The sequence below is a fragment of the Dromaius novaehollandiae genome, chromosome 8 (assembly GCF_036370855.1).
Source record: "Dromaius novaehollandiae isolate bDroNov1 chromosome 8, bDroNov1.hap1, whole genome shotgun sequence".
In the NCBI taxonomy this organism is placed as follows: Eukaryota; Metazoa; Chordata; class Aves; order Casuariiformes; family Dromaiidae; genus Dromaius; species Dromaius novaehollandiae.
Genome location: NC_088105.1, coordinates 21,401,096 through 21,418,480, shown reverse-complemented (window position 1 = coordinate 21,418,480; position 17,385 = coordinate 21,401,096). Strand labels below are relative to the sequence as shown.

The following is a 17,385-nucleotide window of genomic DNA, read 5'->3' as shown; positions in this document are numbered from 1 at the left end:
TTTTGCCTTGTCTCCTCCCCCCACCTTTTTACTAATTCTGTTCTTTAGAGGGCTTCTATCAATTACATACAAGAACAGAAGACTTAAGGTCTGTAGTTGCCAGACCTCTCCTGCAACTCTCCAAGCAAGAAGTGTGCTGCTGACCACCTGACAGTTCTCCTGTACTGAGACAGGTTAGATGAGAGGGTACACGCTGTTCTTAATAGTTCAGCTTTTCCTCTCTCAGAGCACTTTAGAATATTTCATCCTGGTGTTTATTACTGCTCATTTTGTCAATTTATTGTATAGCCTCTTCTATGGATACTTTGATTTCCTTTTTATCCCAGGATATTTTCTCCCATTAGAAAGGGTTCTGCAGTAAGAAACTCCCCAACAGCTTGCTCTATAAACAGAGATGAAAATATTTATTTAGATGTTCTGCTATGGTCTTACCTTTTCTAAGCATATTTTTTTATATCTCATGTATCTGTTGGCCCTACAGACCAGTCAAGAGCACCTTTAACTTGCTATATGATCTCAAGGAGATCAGTGTTTTCCTGTGTCTCTCCTTTTCTGTCAACAGTCTCCATACGTATGGACCATAATTTCTTCGGTGAAGAAATAATATCACACTATGTATCTGTACATTGACCAGCCCAATGGAGCTACAAATTAAGACACCATTATTAGGCAAAACAGGCAATTGATCCTGACCTACCTTGTGAAGTAGGTCCCATATCTCATAACCTTAAAATATTTCTTAACACGAATTGCAGAGGAAAAATATTTTTCACATTTATGTGAAACTTAAGGCTTCTTGCATCTCACACACAGAACAGAAGATTACTTTGACACCGACCTCATGTCCTGTGCTGAGTTGCCTGTACTTTATGTAGTTGCAATGCAGCAGCAATCACCTCAATAGACTGCCACTTGTGTAAGGTAAGACTTGCTCGCTGCCCTTCCCTGGACTTTCTCCTCACTGGCCACCCTATCCACAGGACCACTATTGGTCCTGCTCAAAGCCACAGAAGACCTCATAATCATCTATTCTCTCTCAGTTATTAGTCATGTCCTCTAATTTTAACTCTAATCCAATTGTACAAATCCACTACTTTTCAAGCCTCAAGTATATTTGCTTTAGACTACAATGCTATCAAAATCAGGAATAAATACTGTAAAAGATGAACTTTTCTGCATTCTCTTATTTTTTCCACCAACACCAAAACCTCAAGATCTTAAAACTTACAGTGTGATACTTTGTAGCTCAGTTCCATTTCTATTAATAGTTAGGTCTTAATAGGCTTGAGCATTTTTTATGCTTTGTGGAAGTCCCTTCCCTAGGAAACTTGCTTTCTTACAGGCAAGTGTGATCTCAAAGACCCAATACACCAGTATTTCTGTGGCTAGCCTCTGTTTTCATTCACTTACTTTTGCAAATGGAAAGTGCCGTGTCTACACAAATGGATGAGCACTGCTTGTGAAAATCCACTGTGTAAATCAGAGTTCTGTGGAATTCCTCTTTAGTTTGCACAGAGGAAAATTTGTCCTACCAGCTCAGGTGGAGCTGTACCAGTGTCAGGAGCAATGAAGATGACCTCAGGATTGGGAAGAGTGAAAGCTCCCCTGGAATACACAGAGGTGTCTTCCTATTCTAGGAAGTATCTTTCCATAAGGTTTTATTTTGTGCCTTTTCCTTGTGGTGGAGGATGAAGAAGAAAGAAGGCAGTCATATGCTACAATGCTCTGAGGTCTGTTCTACCCACCACAGCAGGCACTGGAATTTGAGAAATCTTGGCCATTCTTGCATTCCACATTAGCTAAGGCAAGGGCTTTAGTTGCTGGGCAAGGCAACTGGTATGAGTGCTTTATTCCAACCTCAATCTCCCTCTTCAGCTAGGATTTCCTCTGATGTTAAGGACTAGGCCTATTGCCAGTTTTACAGAGTCAAAAGGATCTTTTCCATATGGTGAATTTAACAACTGCTGTGTGGGTTTTTTCACCTCCTACCAAGCATCCATGATGGCTGGCTTCGGGAAGCTTAAGCTGCAACAGTAACAACTTCTGGAGTTTTTTAATGTGATTTTGGATCTGAAACAGAGATCAGGAAACCCAGGTAGCTTCTCTGCATTCCTGGACACTTACATGATATGGCGAGTGGACATGCTTCCGGGCAGCCCAGTTTGTTTCTCCTTCACCTCATCCCTTCTAGTTTATGTGGAAAAGCATCTGGACTTCCAGTAAGGGTCCTCTCATAGGTCTGAGAAGGTACAGTTTCTACTGTCCCCATTCAGGTCCACAGTATGCTGGTTGCTATTGGTACCAGGTAAGGTCCATATGGAAACAGCCCTAATCAGGTTCTTTAGCAAGATATGATTGCAAATTTGTAGGTGTTTTGGCTTCCATATTTAAACTTGTTAACATGTCTGTGACTCACCATGTGCATCCACACATCAGTAGGTATTTGGAGTATAAAATATGTTTTCCCTCCCATGGAAAGGCAAAGCTATCTGCACCAGCCCTAGGAAAGCAAGCCTAGACGGAGAGCAGCTGGCTGACAATTTGGTCTTCACTTTCTCTGAACATGACTTCTACAAAGATGAAGGTTATGCCTTTCACTTTATCTAACTACGTGTTCCAAATGTTACTCTGAATTCCCAAATATTCCAAATTTGAAACCCAAATGGTAAAACAAATTAATACCTTTCATCCCCTGAATGAGTCACATGTGACCAGTATCTCAAAATACAAATACTGTGTACGTTACACAACATCCCTTAGACCTCTGAACACCCATCAAAAGTTAAAGCTTTAATTATGACTGCAAGAATGCACAAATTATTCCTAATACATCCAGTGAGAAAGCCAAGTTCAATTTGCTCCTCACAGTAAAGCTGTGAAGTCTACAGCTCCTCTATAACCAAAAAAATATTACAGCTAATGCCTTTTTTAAATCTTAAAGGTAACTCACAGCAATGAATGACACTTTCAACTTCAGATATACTGATCAATTCCTTCCTGAAAACAGATTACAAGGCATATTGTTAATGTAGAATTAGACGGGAAAAGTTTATATAAACATACAAATGTTGTTCTCAGTCTACAGACAGAATCAGTTATTAAAAACTGAGCTGGTCTTATACATAAGCTTGATATGTAGGATACCACTTCAGGGATCACTTCAGCAAACTAATCAAACCTCTCCATGTAGACCATCCAAATAAACACTATTACTGTAGCAAATCTATTTCTATCCAACTTATAACTTCAGAAATCTTCTTGAACATTGCATTTTTTTCCCCAAAAGGTTATTTACAGGAGCAAGGCACTCCCATATGTCTGTTCAGCTGTGTTTTTCTTGCTCTTTAACCCTCTCATTTCCTCCTCTCCTCACAGAATAGAACTAAAACAAAGTTGGTTTTGTTAGCTACATTAAAAAAAAGAAAAAAGCATTGACTGCCCTATTTCACACCTCTGTAGTAGAAGAAACTGCATAATAATAATAAAACAAGAAGCTAATGACACCGTTCCAGGAGATTTTCTTCCTCTTTTTTTTTTTTTTTTTTTTCTTTCTCGTCTGTGCTACAAAGAAGTCTTACCAGCCTGGAATCCAGCGATCTGCTGTTCTCGCTCTCTCCCTAGCACGGCTACTCCTGACAGGTGTTCCTGGGACATTCTGAACAAAATGTTGAACGAAAATATATCTTTAACACTTTCAGCCTTGAAAAGCTGCTCTGTGCTGAGCAACTGTCACAGGGACTGTCAGCAACATTCTGCAGGCCACATGCAGCAGAACAAACATTAGAAAGACAAGATTTTTCAGCTTAGCTTTGGAGTCCAAGAGTACTTAATGATTCTAGCAGAAGAGGTTTCTCAATTCAACACATCACGACATTGGTATCTGAATTACAGAATCAGCGCCACAGCTGACAATCTGGTATCCTATGCAAGTTCCTTAGAGTCACTCAACAGCCCAAACTCATTTCTGTTCAGCAAGGAGGCCAAAAAGATACTTGTAAAGCGTCATCATATGAACTACAGCAATATTGAAAAATATTCAGTTTGACATCTTTTTCCAAAAAATGTTTTTCTCTGAATTCCAAATATCTCAGGCATTTGCTTGTTTGTGATGGACTTCTGTCAGCCCTGTGGTGACTGATGTTTTCCCTGCAATGTATTTTGCTTCATCAAGTGCCACTTCAAAGCCTTTTATCTGTACTGCTGTGAACTCCTGCATGTGCTCAGACCCAAACTAATGTGTATACTGAGATTTTTCATGAATTTGCTTTCTTTTTTAACATCCACAGGGCACCCACTTACAGTTTCGGGAAGGTGGTAAAACACTACCTGACAGCTGTACCCATCAGCCTTCTTGTGAACCCTCAGTTCACATTATTCTGCAGAGAAGCATTTTACCACTTTCAAACACCAGCCTTCCCAGGCTTGTTCTCCCCAGTGCAGCTATTAAAGGGGTTTCAGGGTGATGTGAAACCTTACAATCTTCGGCCAACTACTGGGTAGTGTAAATACATAGACATGCCTGAGGGGCTGAAAAGACAGACATCTGTGTAAGCAGAGGATTTATCAACCCAAATCAGAAGGCTTAGTTATGGTAAGCAAAAGGTTTTGATGAGAAGCAGAAGCAGTTTGTACACTTTTTCTGATGAAGCAAGTGCTACCACCAATACATCCCATCTCTCTACAGTCTCTGAAAATGGTTCTCATCATTGTCAGCTATGCTGTGCACATACCTCCTTGTTTTACTGGCACACAAAGATGTATTGCCACTACCAGTATTCAGTTCAGATAATGGCCACACTGTAGCTAATGTCAAATATGTGAAAATAAAATTTCAGCAGTAAATTCTCTTGCAAGCTTTTATAATTTTTTTTTCAACTTTCTCAGCCACTTCTACTGAGATACTGCAGTTTTTAAGACTTAGTTAAAGTACAAGTGAAATCCCCCCATTTTCTTTTCTGATTATAATCTGTCATGAGTTCTACTTGGCCAAATTCATATTTACTAAGTAAACTGATTTCTCAAATATAACATAAAATGTCAAATAGGCAATTTTGGCTGAAAACTGCATCAATTCACCTATAGACAGGTATCTCCTTGGTAAAGAAAAATATGAAACTAGGACTTGTTGTGGCATTAGTTTCAGTTCTTTTGCCTCACTATCTAAAGTACTTCAAATGTTGCACACCCCAATTACAGTCTAGTCTTTTTAACATGAACTGCCAACTTTACGTATTTCCCATCAGAAGAGGAACTCTTCAGTAGCAAGGGATAAGGACCACAACACTGTCGCCATCCACAGGGAAATCAAAGTTCCATTGCGGGCAAAGCCTGTTTTAGTCTTTGAAATCTACCTTGTGGCCATTTCCAAAAATTCCTAAATAGACCTCAGAAAGGGGAAGTCTTCCTTTTCCTCATTACGATGTTAAGATAATCCTTGCACTATGGGACACCACCTTTTGTTAGTCTTGGCCCAAATTGTTCCCATAAGCAGGGAATAAAGAGGATAGTCTACCTGTCTTTGAGTATGGTATCAGTAATGATTTTTCTCAAAAAAGTAGTATTTAAATTCCAGTCTGAAAACTCTGATTATTAATTGTTTTCTTTAATTTTTTTTATAGCACTTGACAAAGAACCTCTTACATCTGAGGAGGATGCAACATTTGTTTCCAAGGTGTCCGCTTTATACTAATTCAGAAGTGATACATTTGTACTAAATTTAGCATTGTGAAATTAATAAAATAATTGCTCCTTCTTTGCCCACTGTTGAGTTCTCAGTCTCTACTACTAAAGAACAGGAGAATCTAATGAGTGCACAAAATGATAAATCCTGTGGTGTCAGATGCTATATGTGGACATAAGAGAGAAGAATACAAATGCTTAATAGACTCTCATCAAAAACCCTTAGCTAAGCATGTGAGGAACAAGTTTGGCTACGAAACGGACAGGCCAGTACAAAAAGTAAACCCAGTTTATCTGTGAAAATAAAAAGGAGACCACAGACACAAATACACCAATTTCCTTCTGACTTTCACAGCTCTCTCTGACTGAATGGATGTTGTCTTGGTATACAAGACAGAAGTGGACTCAGTGTTTTTAAAACTGCCTCCCTTGAAAATTTAACAGTAAATGATCCTGAATAATATCTTATGTTTTAAAATGGTCACAACCAAGTTGTCAAATTAATACCTTACTGAAATGAAGGAAACGAAGGAAAACAATCCCATTGTTAACTGCAAACCATTTTAACAGAGAAGCAGCACATTAGTTTATGCTAAAAAAAAGAAAGATATTATCTTGGGCCTGAACTGTGCACATCATCTCATTTCTTAGTAGGTATATATATTTGGTTTTCTAAAAAAACAGTTAAAACTGGTATTATATTAACGATAAAAATAATAAAACACCTGAAATCAAAACAGCAATGATTTTGATGATATTTTCCAAACAAACCTACAAAATCCAGATCCTTCCTCTTACTGCTTTCTCCTGTGTCTGGGCCCCTAAAAATACTTAATTCCCCTCTGCTGGCATTGATGCAAATGCTAAAGGCTCCAGAGTTTCTGCTGGTGGCAGCTTTTGCCCTAGCCCACTTGAAGTGGATTCTCCGATCAGAGTTGAAGGGAGAAGCTAACAGAGGAAAAGACTGGAAAAGACTCTCAATCAGAGAGAAACACAAACTAGTGAGAATCAAGAGCCAGAAAAGCCAGAGAATCAGGCAACCCTCTCCCCTTCTCTACCCACTAGAGGGATGAAGACAGTACGCCTGCACTAGGGAGATGCTAGTTCATGATCTACAGCAAAATGTGTCACAGGTATGTGACATTACCCACTGAGCTATGCCAGCTGGTCCTCTTTTGCACAACTCCTTGCAGGATTTAGTTTAAATCCTAGGCTACACTGGGTGAATTTTGCAATTCCTTTTGCATTACAGTTCACTTCTTGCTAATGGCAAGTGATAGGATGCTGCTGTGGGATTATGTTTTGGTGAGCTAGCTATTTTGCTCATATTCTTTTTGTCTATAAAAGAAATTTTACCTTAAGCAACTTGTATTACATAGTAAAAGTAATTATATATCAATTTTGATGTTTTGAATATTTACTGCAGCAAGATAAATTTCTGTACTATAATCACTTTTGTGTCCTCTTCTCTGCTTTGCTTTCATTTGAGTGGAAAATGTCATTCTTTGCTTGTTAATGAAGTTCACCCAGACATTTCTCAAGAAGTGTTTTTGTTTTAATAACCCCCCCAAAACAGTATGTCAAGTTTAGAAAGCTTTTCTACAGGAGTGAACAGGATTTAGAAAAAACAATTTCTGCAAGCTCTAATCATACAGAGTATTTCAAAATAAGCACCGAGAGATTTCTACTCAGTGGACAAAAATCTGCTTTCAGCTAGCAACAAATTTACCATTATAATGATGGCAGTTCTTAATAGAGTTTATGGGCACATTCTAAAAATCCTTGTGAGCAAAGCCAAGGTATGCTGCTGGATGCTGTTTTCTCAAAATCCACGCATATCTTAACTTCTACAATTCCACAACGTCAGACAAGGTCAACATGCGGAAGCTAAATTCACACTCTAAAAGTAGTAACTCACACAGTAAGGGATGATCAGAAAATATTCACCCTGGGAACTGTTTAAGAGTGAGATTTCTTTATCCCACATTAGTGGCTACTTCTTAGACAATTCGGATTTTCCTTTTGTAATTGTTGCTAGCTCTTTTCCTCACAGAAGAGAGCGGTTGGGTCTCAAACAGAAGATATTGTAATAGATTTTTGGTGAAGAATGCAATAGGAGAACTTTCTCACAGCAGAAATGGCAATAGTCTACCTGCATGCAATATCCAGAACTTACAAGAAGGCTGTTAAAATCAAAATGAGAGAAAAACAACATTATCTTTAGGTTCACACTTTCACCTATTATGAAGCCCAATCACAGGCAATAAAGTGAAATGAACCTCAGAAAAGAAACACACAATCCATGAACAGCAAAGTGGGACATTAAATATGCATTTAACTTTTCCTACCAAAACAAGTTAAACAAGTTTTACACTTTTTATACTTGCAGATACAGACATTTAAACTCCAGGTATGAGGAAAAAAAATCTGACTGTCTTCATACCATAATATATTCAGGAAAGTTCACTTATTTTCCTCATAGCTGAACCATGGAGGTAAAACTTGAAGACAGAAGACATCTAGACTTTGGGATTTCTATCTCTATCCATCTGAGATAATGATTCAGGTGATTTTTACTCTCTACCTAGATCTTCTTATTTGCTAGAACAGTGGTTGAAATCCATTTATGCCAGCTAGCTGGCATCTTTGCTCCCAGCTCTCATTATTACCTTCTAGACAGATATTCCCCACGGCCAAGAAGGCTCTAACAAAACCCTATCCCTGTAGTGAATTTAAGCCAGCACTGTTTCTTCTCTCCTGAAGCAACCAGTCATTTAAAAAAAATACCAGAATCATCTTCTGCATTTGGATTAAGAATGAAAAGAACAAAGATTCCTTTTACAGCTAAATTCAATTCACAATGAAAATGAATATTATAAGTTACATCTTTAAATAAGATCTCAAATGCAAAATTATTCACAGAAAAACTCAGAAACATTCATACGGGGATCCACTCTTTCTTTAATATTATCTATTTGAATGTAAAGATCAGCCTAACCAAAGACATAATGATGGTTCTCTGTCTGTGTTGTGCCTATGCAGCAGTCACACCACAGAATTTGCGGTCATAAAGATGATTCTGATGGGCTCTTCAAATTTTTAAGAACACGCTCTTATGTCAGCAAAGGAATTAGCATTCTATTTTGTAAATATTAAATAGGTGATTTTAAATATGTATACTGCATCTTTATGATTCAGTGATACTTACGTGGTTCGGAAAGTCAGCCTTTAATTCAGCAACACTTTTACACCAATAGGCTGCTGTTTTCTCGCTGATCAGTTCGATGTTTAGAAAAGAGCCTTGGCCTGGGCCATATATTGGACCCGAGGTAACTCCACGCACAATCCTCGGAGAAACATTGGTCACAATATCCTGCAAAACAATTAAACCTTTCAGATTGATTTTGCAAAGCGAGGCACATACCAGTGATGTCTATGAACATACCATAAACATGGCTGTATCAGATCTTTTAAAAATGTACTGTTGTTACAAGCATAAACTGAGATTATAGCAGCTGATCAATATGGAAAACAAGAAACCAAAGTGTTCGCCCCATCTAGGTCCTATGAATGATTCACCTTTACTCCTAAGAACACAGAAGACATGGCACCAAAACCTCTCAGGATACTAGCCCCAGCTCCGGGACGGCTAGCTCTCCAGGCTGGCCTCTCCAGAACAAACGGGGACAGCCAGGCACAGGCACAAGGCACGCTGAACAGAGCTGCCGCTGCCCACGCCAATGCAAAACCCAGTGAAGGGCAAAGGGCTTCGACCATCCCCCCAGGCCGCAGAGCCCAGGCCCCGGGCCGCACGCCGAACCCCGGCTTGGGAGGCTGCGCTCCGGCCAGCCCGCGCTCGCAGGGAGGCACAGGCACCGGCCCGCCGCCGGCTGCGCAGGGCCCCTTGTAGGGGACGACGCTGCACTGCGTCAGTGCTGCCGAGCTGCGCAGCGTGCAAGGAGGTGTCTTTTCTCTGTATCATGCTACATGCCCAAGTAGAAAGTTTTACAAACCTTCCGTTTTCAGAATTACTGTAGCCTACAAACAGGCAAAAATATTAAACACAGTACATGGACTCTAAATTAACAGACTAATTCTATCTTCTAAATCAGAGCAGAAAAATGTTTGTTCTTGGTGTCAAACAGTATAATAAGCTATTTCAGCTATCAAGAAAATGCCAGTATGTGGTGCCTATAAGGCAACTTGCATACAAAACATCATTCAAATAATGCTTCTGCGTTGGGTAGAAAATGCATACAAGTCTTTGTGGAAAAATCTGTGTAGGCCTCAGCCGTGTAACAGCCTATGTGTGAACTCTCGTCCCCATCAGGATACAAGTCTCTGTCCTACACAACCAGATCCAGTGCAAAGAGGTGCTGCCCACCAGCTCCCCGATGGAAAGTCAGAATCATAGGTCTGGGCGCTAGCAAAAGCACACCAGTGCCTCAAACTTCAAGAACGTAATGACAAGATTAAAACAAAAATCAAAATCAAAATCAAAAAATAAACCCCCCAAACAGTTAAAATTCAGATCAGTGTTGTAAAACACAACATTTCTTAAGGTCACTATAAGGTTAACAAACAATTTTGAAGCAGATAGCAAATACACAAAATGTTGACTTGTTTAGTAGTCTTAATTAAGCTACAATGTCACCATATCTATACTAACAAAGCACTGTAAATTCTGACATTATTTAAAACTAAAGAGAAACATAGATAGTAAAATATTTCTTTTGCCAATTTCCAATTAAAAATAATTTTGAGTAAAGGTCATTTAGTTACAAATGTATCAGAATTATTTGTTTAAGTACCCCTCCTCACCATCTTGTCATTTTTAGTGAGATAACATGAACCTCCATTAGTATATAGCAATTAAGGTCAATTTACATATTTTAATTAAGAACCATCCCATATAAAACAATTAGGGTAATAGGCATACTAACTGGATTTCATAACATTTGGACGTTTTTCCAACTAGATAGACAGGAAACCTTAATTAGCATTAATTAGCACTGATCTGCATATGTTTGATAAGGCATACCCTTGCCACAAAAGATTATTTATTCCTGAATCTGCCAAATGCTACAGTTACAGAGGATAAAGGGTCTTTTCTTCACATTGTATGTAAATTTGGGGTAATCTTCAATTGTTTATGAAGTTGAATTGTTTATTATACAGTAAATATGCACTAATATTTTATAGTGATAGATAATTATATGCCCATTTACATATGTAGAACTCATACAAAGTAATCTCCCCAGTTAATCTATTTTCAGGCCTAATAATAATTCTGGAATCTTGGACATCACAGTAATTCTTAGTTTTCCTCTCATAATATTTTCCCTTCATCACAGAAGCATCACCTCCCTGTTAACAGGAAGTTATATTTTCACAAAATATAATTCAGAAAATGTTCTGCATTGCATCTGAATCGATGCAAACTAAAAACACAAACCGCAACGTACACTCCCCCCCACTTCCAAAACAAATTACAAAAATTGCCGTTCATGTAGAAGAACCATCCTCTTGAGCATTTCATCCCCACTAAATTACCTCACAAGAGCTTGTGCTTTGACTTCGGCGAAGAAAGCTACTCATACCTAGGGCTGCGTTATCACGTATGTCATCCAGCACGAAGAAACATGTAAAATGTAAAAAAAACCCATGACTTAAATGCCAGAAATCTGCTGACTGTAGTCCAGCAAGTGCAGCGTGCATTGAGTCATTTGCCAATATATAGGAGTTACTTTGTCCATGCTTCAAGCAAAGGCGAGCTTCCTTTTGCCACGCTCCAAGGCAGGCAGAAGCTATGTAACTACGCTAGCATGGCACTAAGCCTGAGCTAATAGCCTGTCTGGTGGTGGTAATTATTAGTCTTGTGCTCAGTGCAAATTAGTGCACATGATGATTTCCATTTTGTGGCTGGCTTGTGTATGTATGTCAAACATTGCTTGGAGCCACCTCTGGTACCTCTTGTTATCTTACTATGGACATTTTTTGTTCTTCTTCCAGTCTTTTATTTCACTGATAGTAAGAAATCAAGTACTGACATATTACAGCCTGGAATACACCTCTTGGAGGATACTCGCAAAGCCTCAGCATGCTTGCACACGAAAATGCCCTGAAGTTTCCAGTATCTGCCTTGGGTCTCCAGGCAACCTCTTGTCCCTAAGAGCAGAGAGCCCTGCTTTAGACCCCGTGACTGCTGCCAAACCCCCACAGCCTCAGCTCACTCTGCCCCAGAGTTCAGCCACGGCAGCACCTGAGTGGCAGTTTGTCTCTTCACAACCACACGAAGCTGACTGAGGTAATGCACAGACTTTGCAAATGGCTCAAAACCAGCCGCTCTTCCCTGCAACAACCACAGCAGATGCACAGAGCCGCGTGAAACAATAAACACACATACGTCCTCCCTGCTTATATTTCCTCGCTGCTCTTGAATACTGTTTGAGACTCTGGTCGATCCCCTCCAGTGTCCAGAAGCCTTCCTGGAAACCCCATCAGTGGGCAGAGCAGGCTGGCTCCCTAAAATTGTGTCCTCCGCTGTCTCACTGCTGCCTCTGTGTCATGGGACCCCTCTGCTGTGTCCATGCACCACAGTGTTCTCCTTCCTCACCAAGCTTCTTCTAAGGATCCTTCGTGGCTCTGAAATCTAAACACTGCTAGATGTAGTCTGTAATGTCGGCTAGACGTCGAGCCTGCAATGACTGACACGCTGGCACCTCTCCCTTCTCGTTAGCGCGTGACAGCCCCAAGACACAAGGAGACTCACAGTTCAGGGAAACAAAGCGGAATTTGTGACTTACATGATGATCCAAGGAATCTGCCCATGTACATACAGTACGAAATCACACAAGTGACAGAAAAGAAAATTGTATCTTTGAGATGTGTGTAAAATACCTATACAGAACGTGCATCACCATCATCTTTCTTTTCACAGTTTCCTGCTACAGCTATGAAAGCTAAGCAGGGAAAGAGTTAGGCAAATGACCGACTGGCTGGCTTTAGCAGACTTCATTTACTTCTGTCATGGAAGTGAATTTTAGATGATATTATGGGTTCTCTCACTAAGGCCCAAACGATATGGAAGACTGCGGCAGCTAACCAGTTCTTCTGTTACAGTCTGTCTCCAAAACAACAGCTAAGGCCAGAGCAGCTGAAATAGTTGTACTCCAGCACAAGGGATTTCAGACAGAGCATCTTCTGGTATTTCATTCAAATACTTGCTTTTTACCTGTTTGCAGGAATGATGTGGCCAAATGCTGGCACCCATCCCTCCTTTTTTTCCCCTGAAACTTCAGGAGGAAACAGAAATTTACGTCAGCTATTCACATAACCTTTTTATTGTTGATATATGCATGAAAGTGTGCTACAGTGGAACTGGAGCAAGGAGGCTGACAGGCAGCACGTCCAGCTTGAATCTAAGAACCTCTGATTCTAAAAAAAAATCTGACTACTACAAAGAGATGACCTGACTGACAAGTTGCCCTGGTCCCTGGATGCACCGATAAGTACAGGTGTGCATATAGGAATAGGGGACTGTCCCCGAGCCCCAAAATGAAACAAGTACCTCTTACCTCCCCGTGCAAAGGAAATAATGGAAAGTCTATGGGGAAAATAGCACAAAACTTTCATATATCATGAAGAATAAGGACAGAAGACTCTTAATGAAGAGCAACTGAGGTAAAGCAAAGCTTATATCTGAGCACACTAAAAGACAAAGGTACAGAAATAATGACCAAAAAATCATTGGCAAAGATAAACAGAATGACCCACAGAAAATAAATTTGTTCCTTCTGGAAATCTTGCAAACTACTGTAGACTTCAGGATTAGGGAAACTATATTCAGCAGTAGATTCCAGCAAAACAACCTGGGACTGGTAGAGTCAAGACAAGCCAAGAAAAACAGTCACAGCAACCGGCTGCAAATAGAATCAAGGACCAACTGTGAGTCACGAACATTTCAGTTACCAAATTACTTCTTTTGCCTCAAAAGATGATTCTTTTCCCCAGGAGAGCATATCAGAAACAACCACATCCACCCCTCAAATATTTCCAGCTCAGGCCCTCACCTAAGAAAGTGGTGTTACACAGGTAAAAGTGCCAATATCCTGCTGCTTTTGGAGCCCCCTTATCTGCTTATGAACAATTCTGGGATTCTAGTAACTTGAAACTGTGTTAATTTGTATTACACATTTCTGTTCTTGTTGATTAATTAAAACACTAAAAGAAGGCCCAAGGCATTGATCAAGCCCCACTCGCTCTAATAATCTTTGAACTCTGCAATCAGATCCTTGAATTCTAAACTACCTAAGTATAAGGGGCTGGGAGTTTTGAGACAACATCTTAACATACACACCTCAAACACCCAGCAGTTTTTAATATGCTAAATTAAAAAAAGAAAAGGTGTAAATCAGTACATCCACCCAGGCCTCACTATTCACTCTACAACTTGATTTATTTCACACAGTCCACATTTTCAGTTAATAATTGCCACAGATTTTTGTATTGTCAAGAGAAAACCCTGCTGTTTAAGCTGAAAAAAAGAGACCTTTACGTTTGGGCAGTAGGGACATTTTTAGTTTTAAGGGACCCAGAGGAGTGTCAGGCACAGCGTTAGATCATGCAATAAGCACATTCATTGTGTGTTTCTGCTGAAGTGATCAGCAGAGAAATAATTCACATTGTGAATATTAACGTTGTCATCTGTAGGCGTGAAAGTTAATGACCCGTAGAAATGAATCAAGCCATTCACCTCTCAGAGTTATTGTTTTAGGGGAATCAAGAAGACAGCTCTTCATTAACTGGGTTCACATTTTTATTTCACAATCATGTGTCCCAAAAACTAAAAAAAAAAAAAACCCTAAAAAAAACTGAAAAAAAAGAGAAAAACATTGTGTAAAGAGATTAACTGCAGTGAAATATACATAGAACATACAAAAACAGACTCCCAGAAGCTATAGCATGCCCTGTTCAATTCATATAGTTATATTAGGCAAATATAATAAAAAGAACCAAATGAATAAGTCTACACCATTTTTCATATCACAGCTCTGTTATTTTTCCATTAATTTGCAGAAGTTGCTATGCTTGAAGCATTCAAACAAATAGGCACATATATTTGGGATATGGAAGTAAATATTAATTGTATCTCTAACTAATAAATTAACTCATTCAAGTATTCAATCCTCAAGTACAGATGCTCTGCAGTACAAATATCTGCAGCACAATGGAGGCTTTGAGTAAGTTTTGGATTTTATAAATAAATTTAATCACATTATACCAAGTGTTAATATTTGTTTTCTTCACTCTGAGATTCATCTAAGGGACACAGAGAACTTGGATTGCAATGTTGGGCCCCAAAGTCAATGAAAGTCACTGCAAGTCACTGCATACTTCAAATTAAGCTTTTCTAAACTTTCACATATTAAACCAGATAGGATTTAGTGAGCTTTGTCCGTTTCTTTTCATTAATACGAGAAAAAAGATTTAACACAACGGGCAGATTACTACGTTTTACAAAGTTAATTTATTTGACCTTTCTTTCTTCCTGGGAGCGAGGGCATTATGTTTGCCAAGTGGAGTATGCTTCCGCACCTTCCCGGGGTTACTACTTACTGAATGTCAGTATGAACACCAGGCAGCCATGATTGCCTTCTTGTGAAGAAGAGATCTAAATAAATATCTTATTAAGCTAATTCTACTCCAGTGTCTCAGTACAGCATACCTACAGATAAAGTTAGTGAAGACAGTAAGCTGTAATGTAAAAAAGAACCTGTGAAGTTCTACTTTACTGTATTAAATACACCACCTTTGCTATCTGAACAATAAAATACAGTCACTGAAAAAAAGCAGGTATTTAAGCCATTTCCGATGTACTACTTTTCCTCGGATTTTGAACGATCTATTGAAAAGGTCAGAAAGATTCCAAACCCCAGTATTATATGCGAAATGCTGCTTTAGAGTTCAGTTTCTAATTTATTTAGTCAACCCCCCAGCATCTAGCTTCAGTTTTCCCTACGGTTTTCACTAATTAAAATAAAACGTAATTCACAATTTCGCCTATTTAAAAACAGAGAGGAGGATGCGGTGGTACCCTCCTTTTCCGCCTAACCTCTCAGGAGTTGGAGCATCCTGGGACTCTGCCTCCCCACGGCTTGCACGGCCTCGCAGACACGAACGGCACTGCCGACTTCTGTCCTTGGGATTCCCTGCCAGCTCCGCCTCAAGGTCTTGTGCTGATTTGCCTCTTCCCCGATGCAGCTGCCTAGCCAGACTGTGTCTCGTGTCACCCCTTCTGGAGCTTTAACCAGCTACAAAAGGCAAGCGAAACCTGAGACAACAACAGCATTTCACAGAGCACTGTTCCTACACAACCGCTCGGAGCCGTTCTTCACTTTCTTTCCTCCATCAGAGCTGTGAGACATACGACACTTCCCTGGGGTTTCTCTTCAGAGGCCCAAAATAATCACTAGCTCTCCTGAATTTCTCCATGGCTCAAAGTTTTTCCAGCTGAGCTTGGCTGGCTCCCTTTAACAGACAGCTACATGCACTGCAAGTACATCTGCAAACGCGGTAACGCTGCTCCAGGTACCACCGTGCAGATTAATGGAGCTCACCCATTTCTGGGAAGCGCAAGTGCTAGCGCAGGATTTTTCCGAGGTATTCCCAGCCCTCCTGGCTCCGGGACGCTGAGTTACGGCCCTGCCCGAGGTGGTCTGCACGCTAGTCGCTGCCCCGCGCCGCTTTTGGGGTTAGGCTGCACCCAACCTCACCTGCTGCATTTGTAAGACTTGTATTGACCAGAGGCCATACTTCCCACGTGAGTGCAACACCTCTGCAAAGGTGCTTTGTCCTCCTCTCTTCCTCCTCCTCTCTTCCTCTTTCCCTCAGTGAATACTGAAGCATTTTTTGCAAGTGAAACAGCCTTGACAGAACAACTTATCTCAGAACAGCCCACCATGCAGAAACTGCTCTAATCTCTCCGCCACCAGCGAGGATATACTTAGTGTCAAAAGACACCTTTTCTCCATTGCTTTTGTGAATGAGGTCTAGACCTAGCCCTCTCCTTTCCATTGCTTTGTTTCTCTTCAAGACAGATAGGACATAATAATAAAAGGATGTAAAATAATATTTTTCAAATTTTCTCACCAAAATAAGAACTGAATTAAAAAACTATTATTTCCTCAGCCCTCCATGATCACTCACATGGGTGGTTTAAAGCACAAACATGCTGATCTCTCCACTAGTACACAACAGTTCGTGAAAAAGAACCTTGCTGTTATTTATAAATTACACCTCAGCTTTCACTTACAAGATCTAATATACTATAAAGGGAAAATGAGACTTTAAAAAATATTCTGATCTGTCTTTTGACAGCTATCTATCTGACATGTGTTTGCAAAACAGAGTTAATCTGACCAGGCATTTGTCACTTTTTCTAAAGATGAAAGTGCCCAAATCTGTATGTATTTTATATCCTGACAGTCTGAAGTGAGTCTGAAGTGCTTGTAAATCTTTAATATCCTACTCTATTTCTAGACTGAATAAGCTGAGTTATGCAAGCTATTAAAAAAAACCCAAAAAACCCAAAGACCATTACCTCATAAATGTTTTTAGAACATTAAACTAGCCCATTTGTGTTTATTAAACCAATTTAACATTACAGCTCCAGCAAGCAAGCAAGCTAGGTTTCCAAATCAATAA

The 17,385-nt window shown here is 39.8% G+C and overlaps 1 protein-coding gene across 14 annotated transcripts in view; it reads right to left on the bottom strand.

Moving 5' to 3' along the window:
* The window catches only part of DPYD (dihydropyrimidine dehydrogenase), a 381,364-nt gene that overhangs the window by 135,521 nt on the left and 228,458 nt on the right, over nt 1–17,385 (bottom strand). For all 14 annotated transcript variants that reach the window (XM_064515868.1, XM_064515870.1, XM_064515869.1 and 11 more), the window contains one exon: nt 8,888–9,052. In XM_064515868.1, coding sequence (XP_064371938.1) covers nt 8,888–9,052 — 165 coding nt within the window. The remainder of the gene's footprint in view (nt 1–8,887; nt 9,053–17,385) is intronic.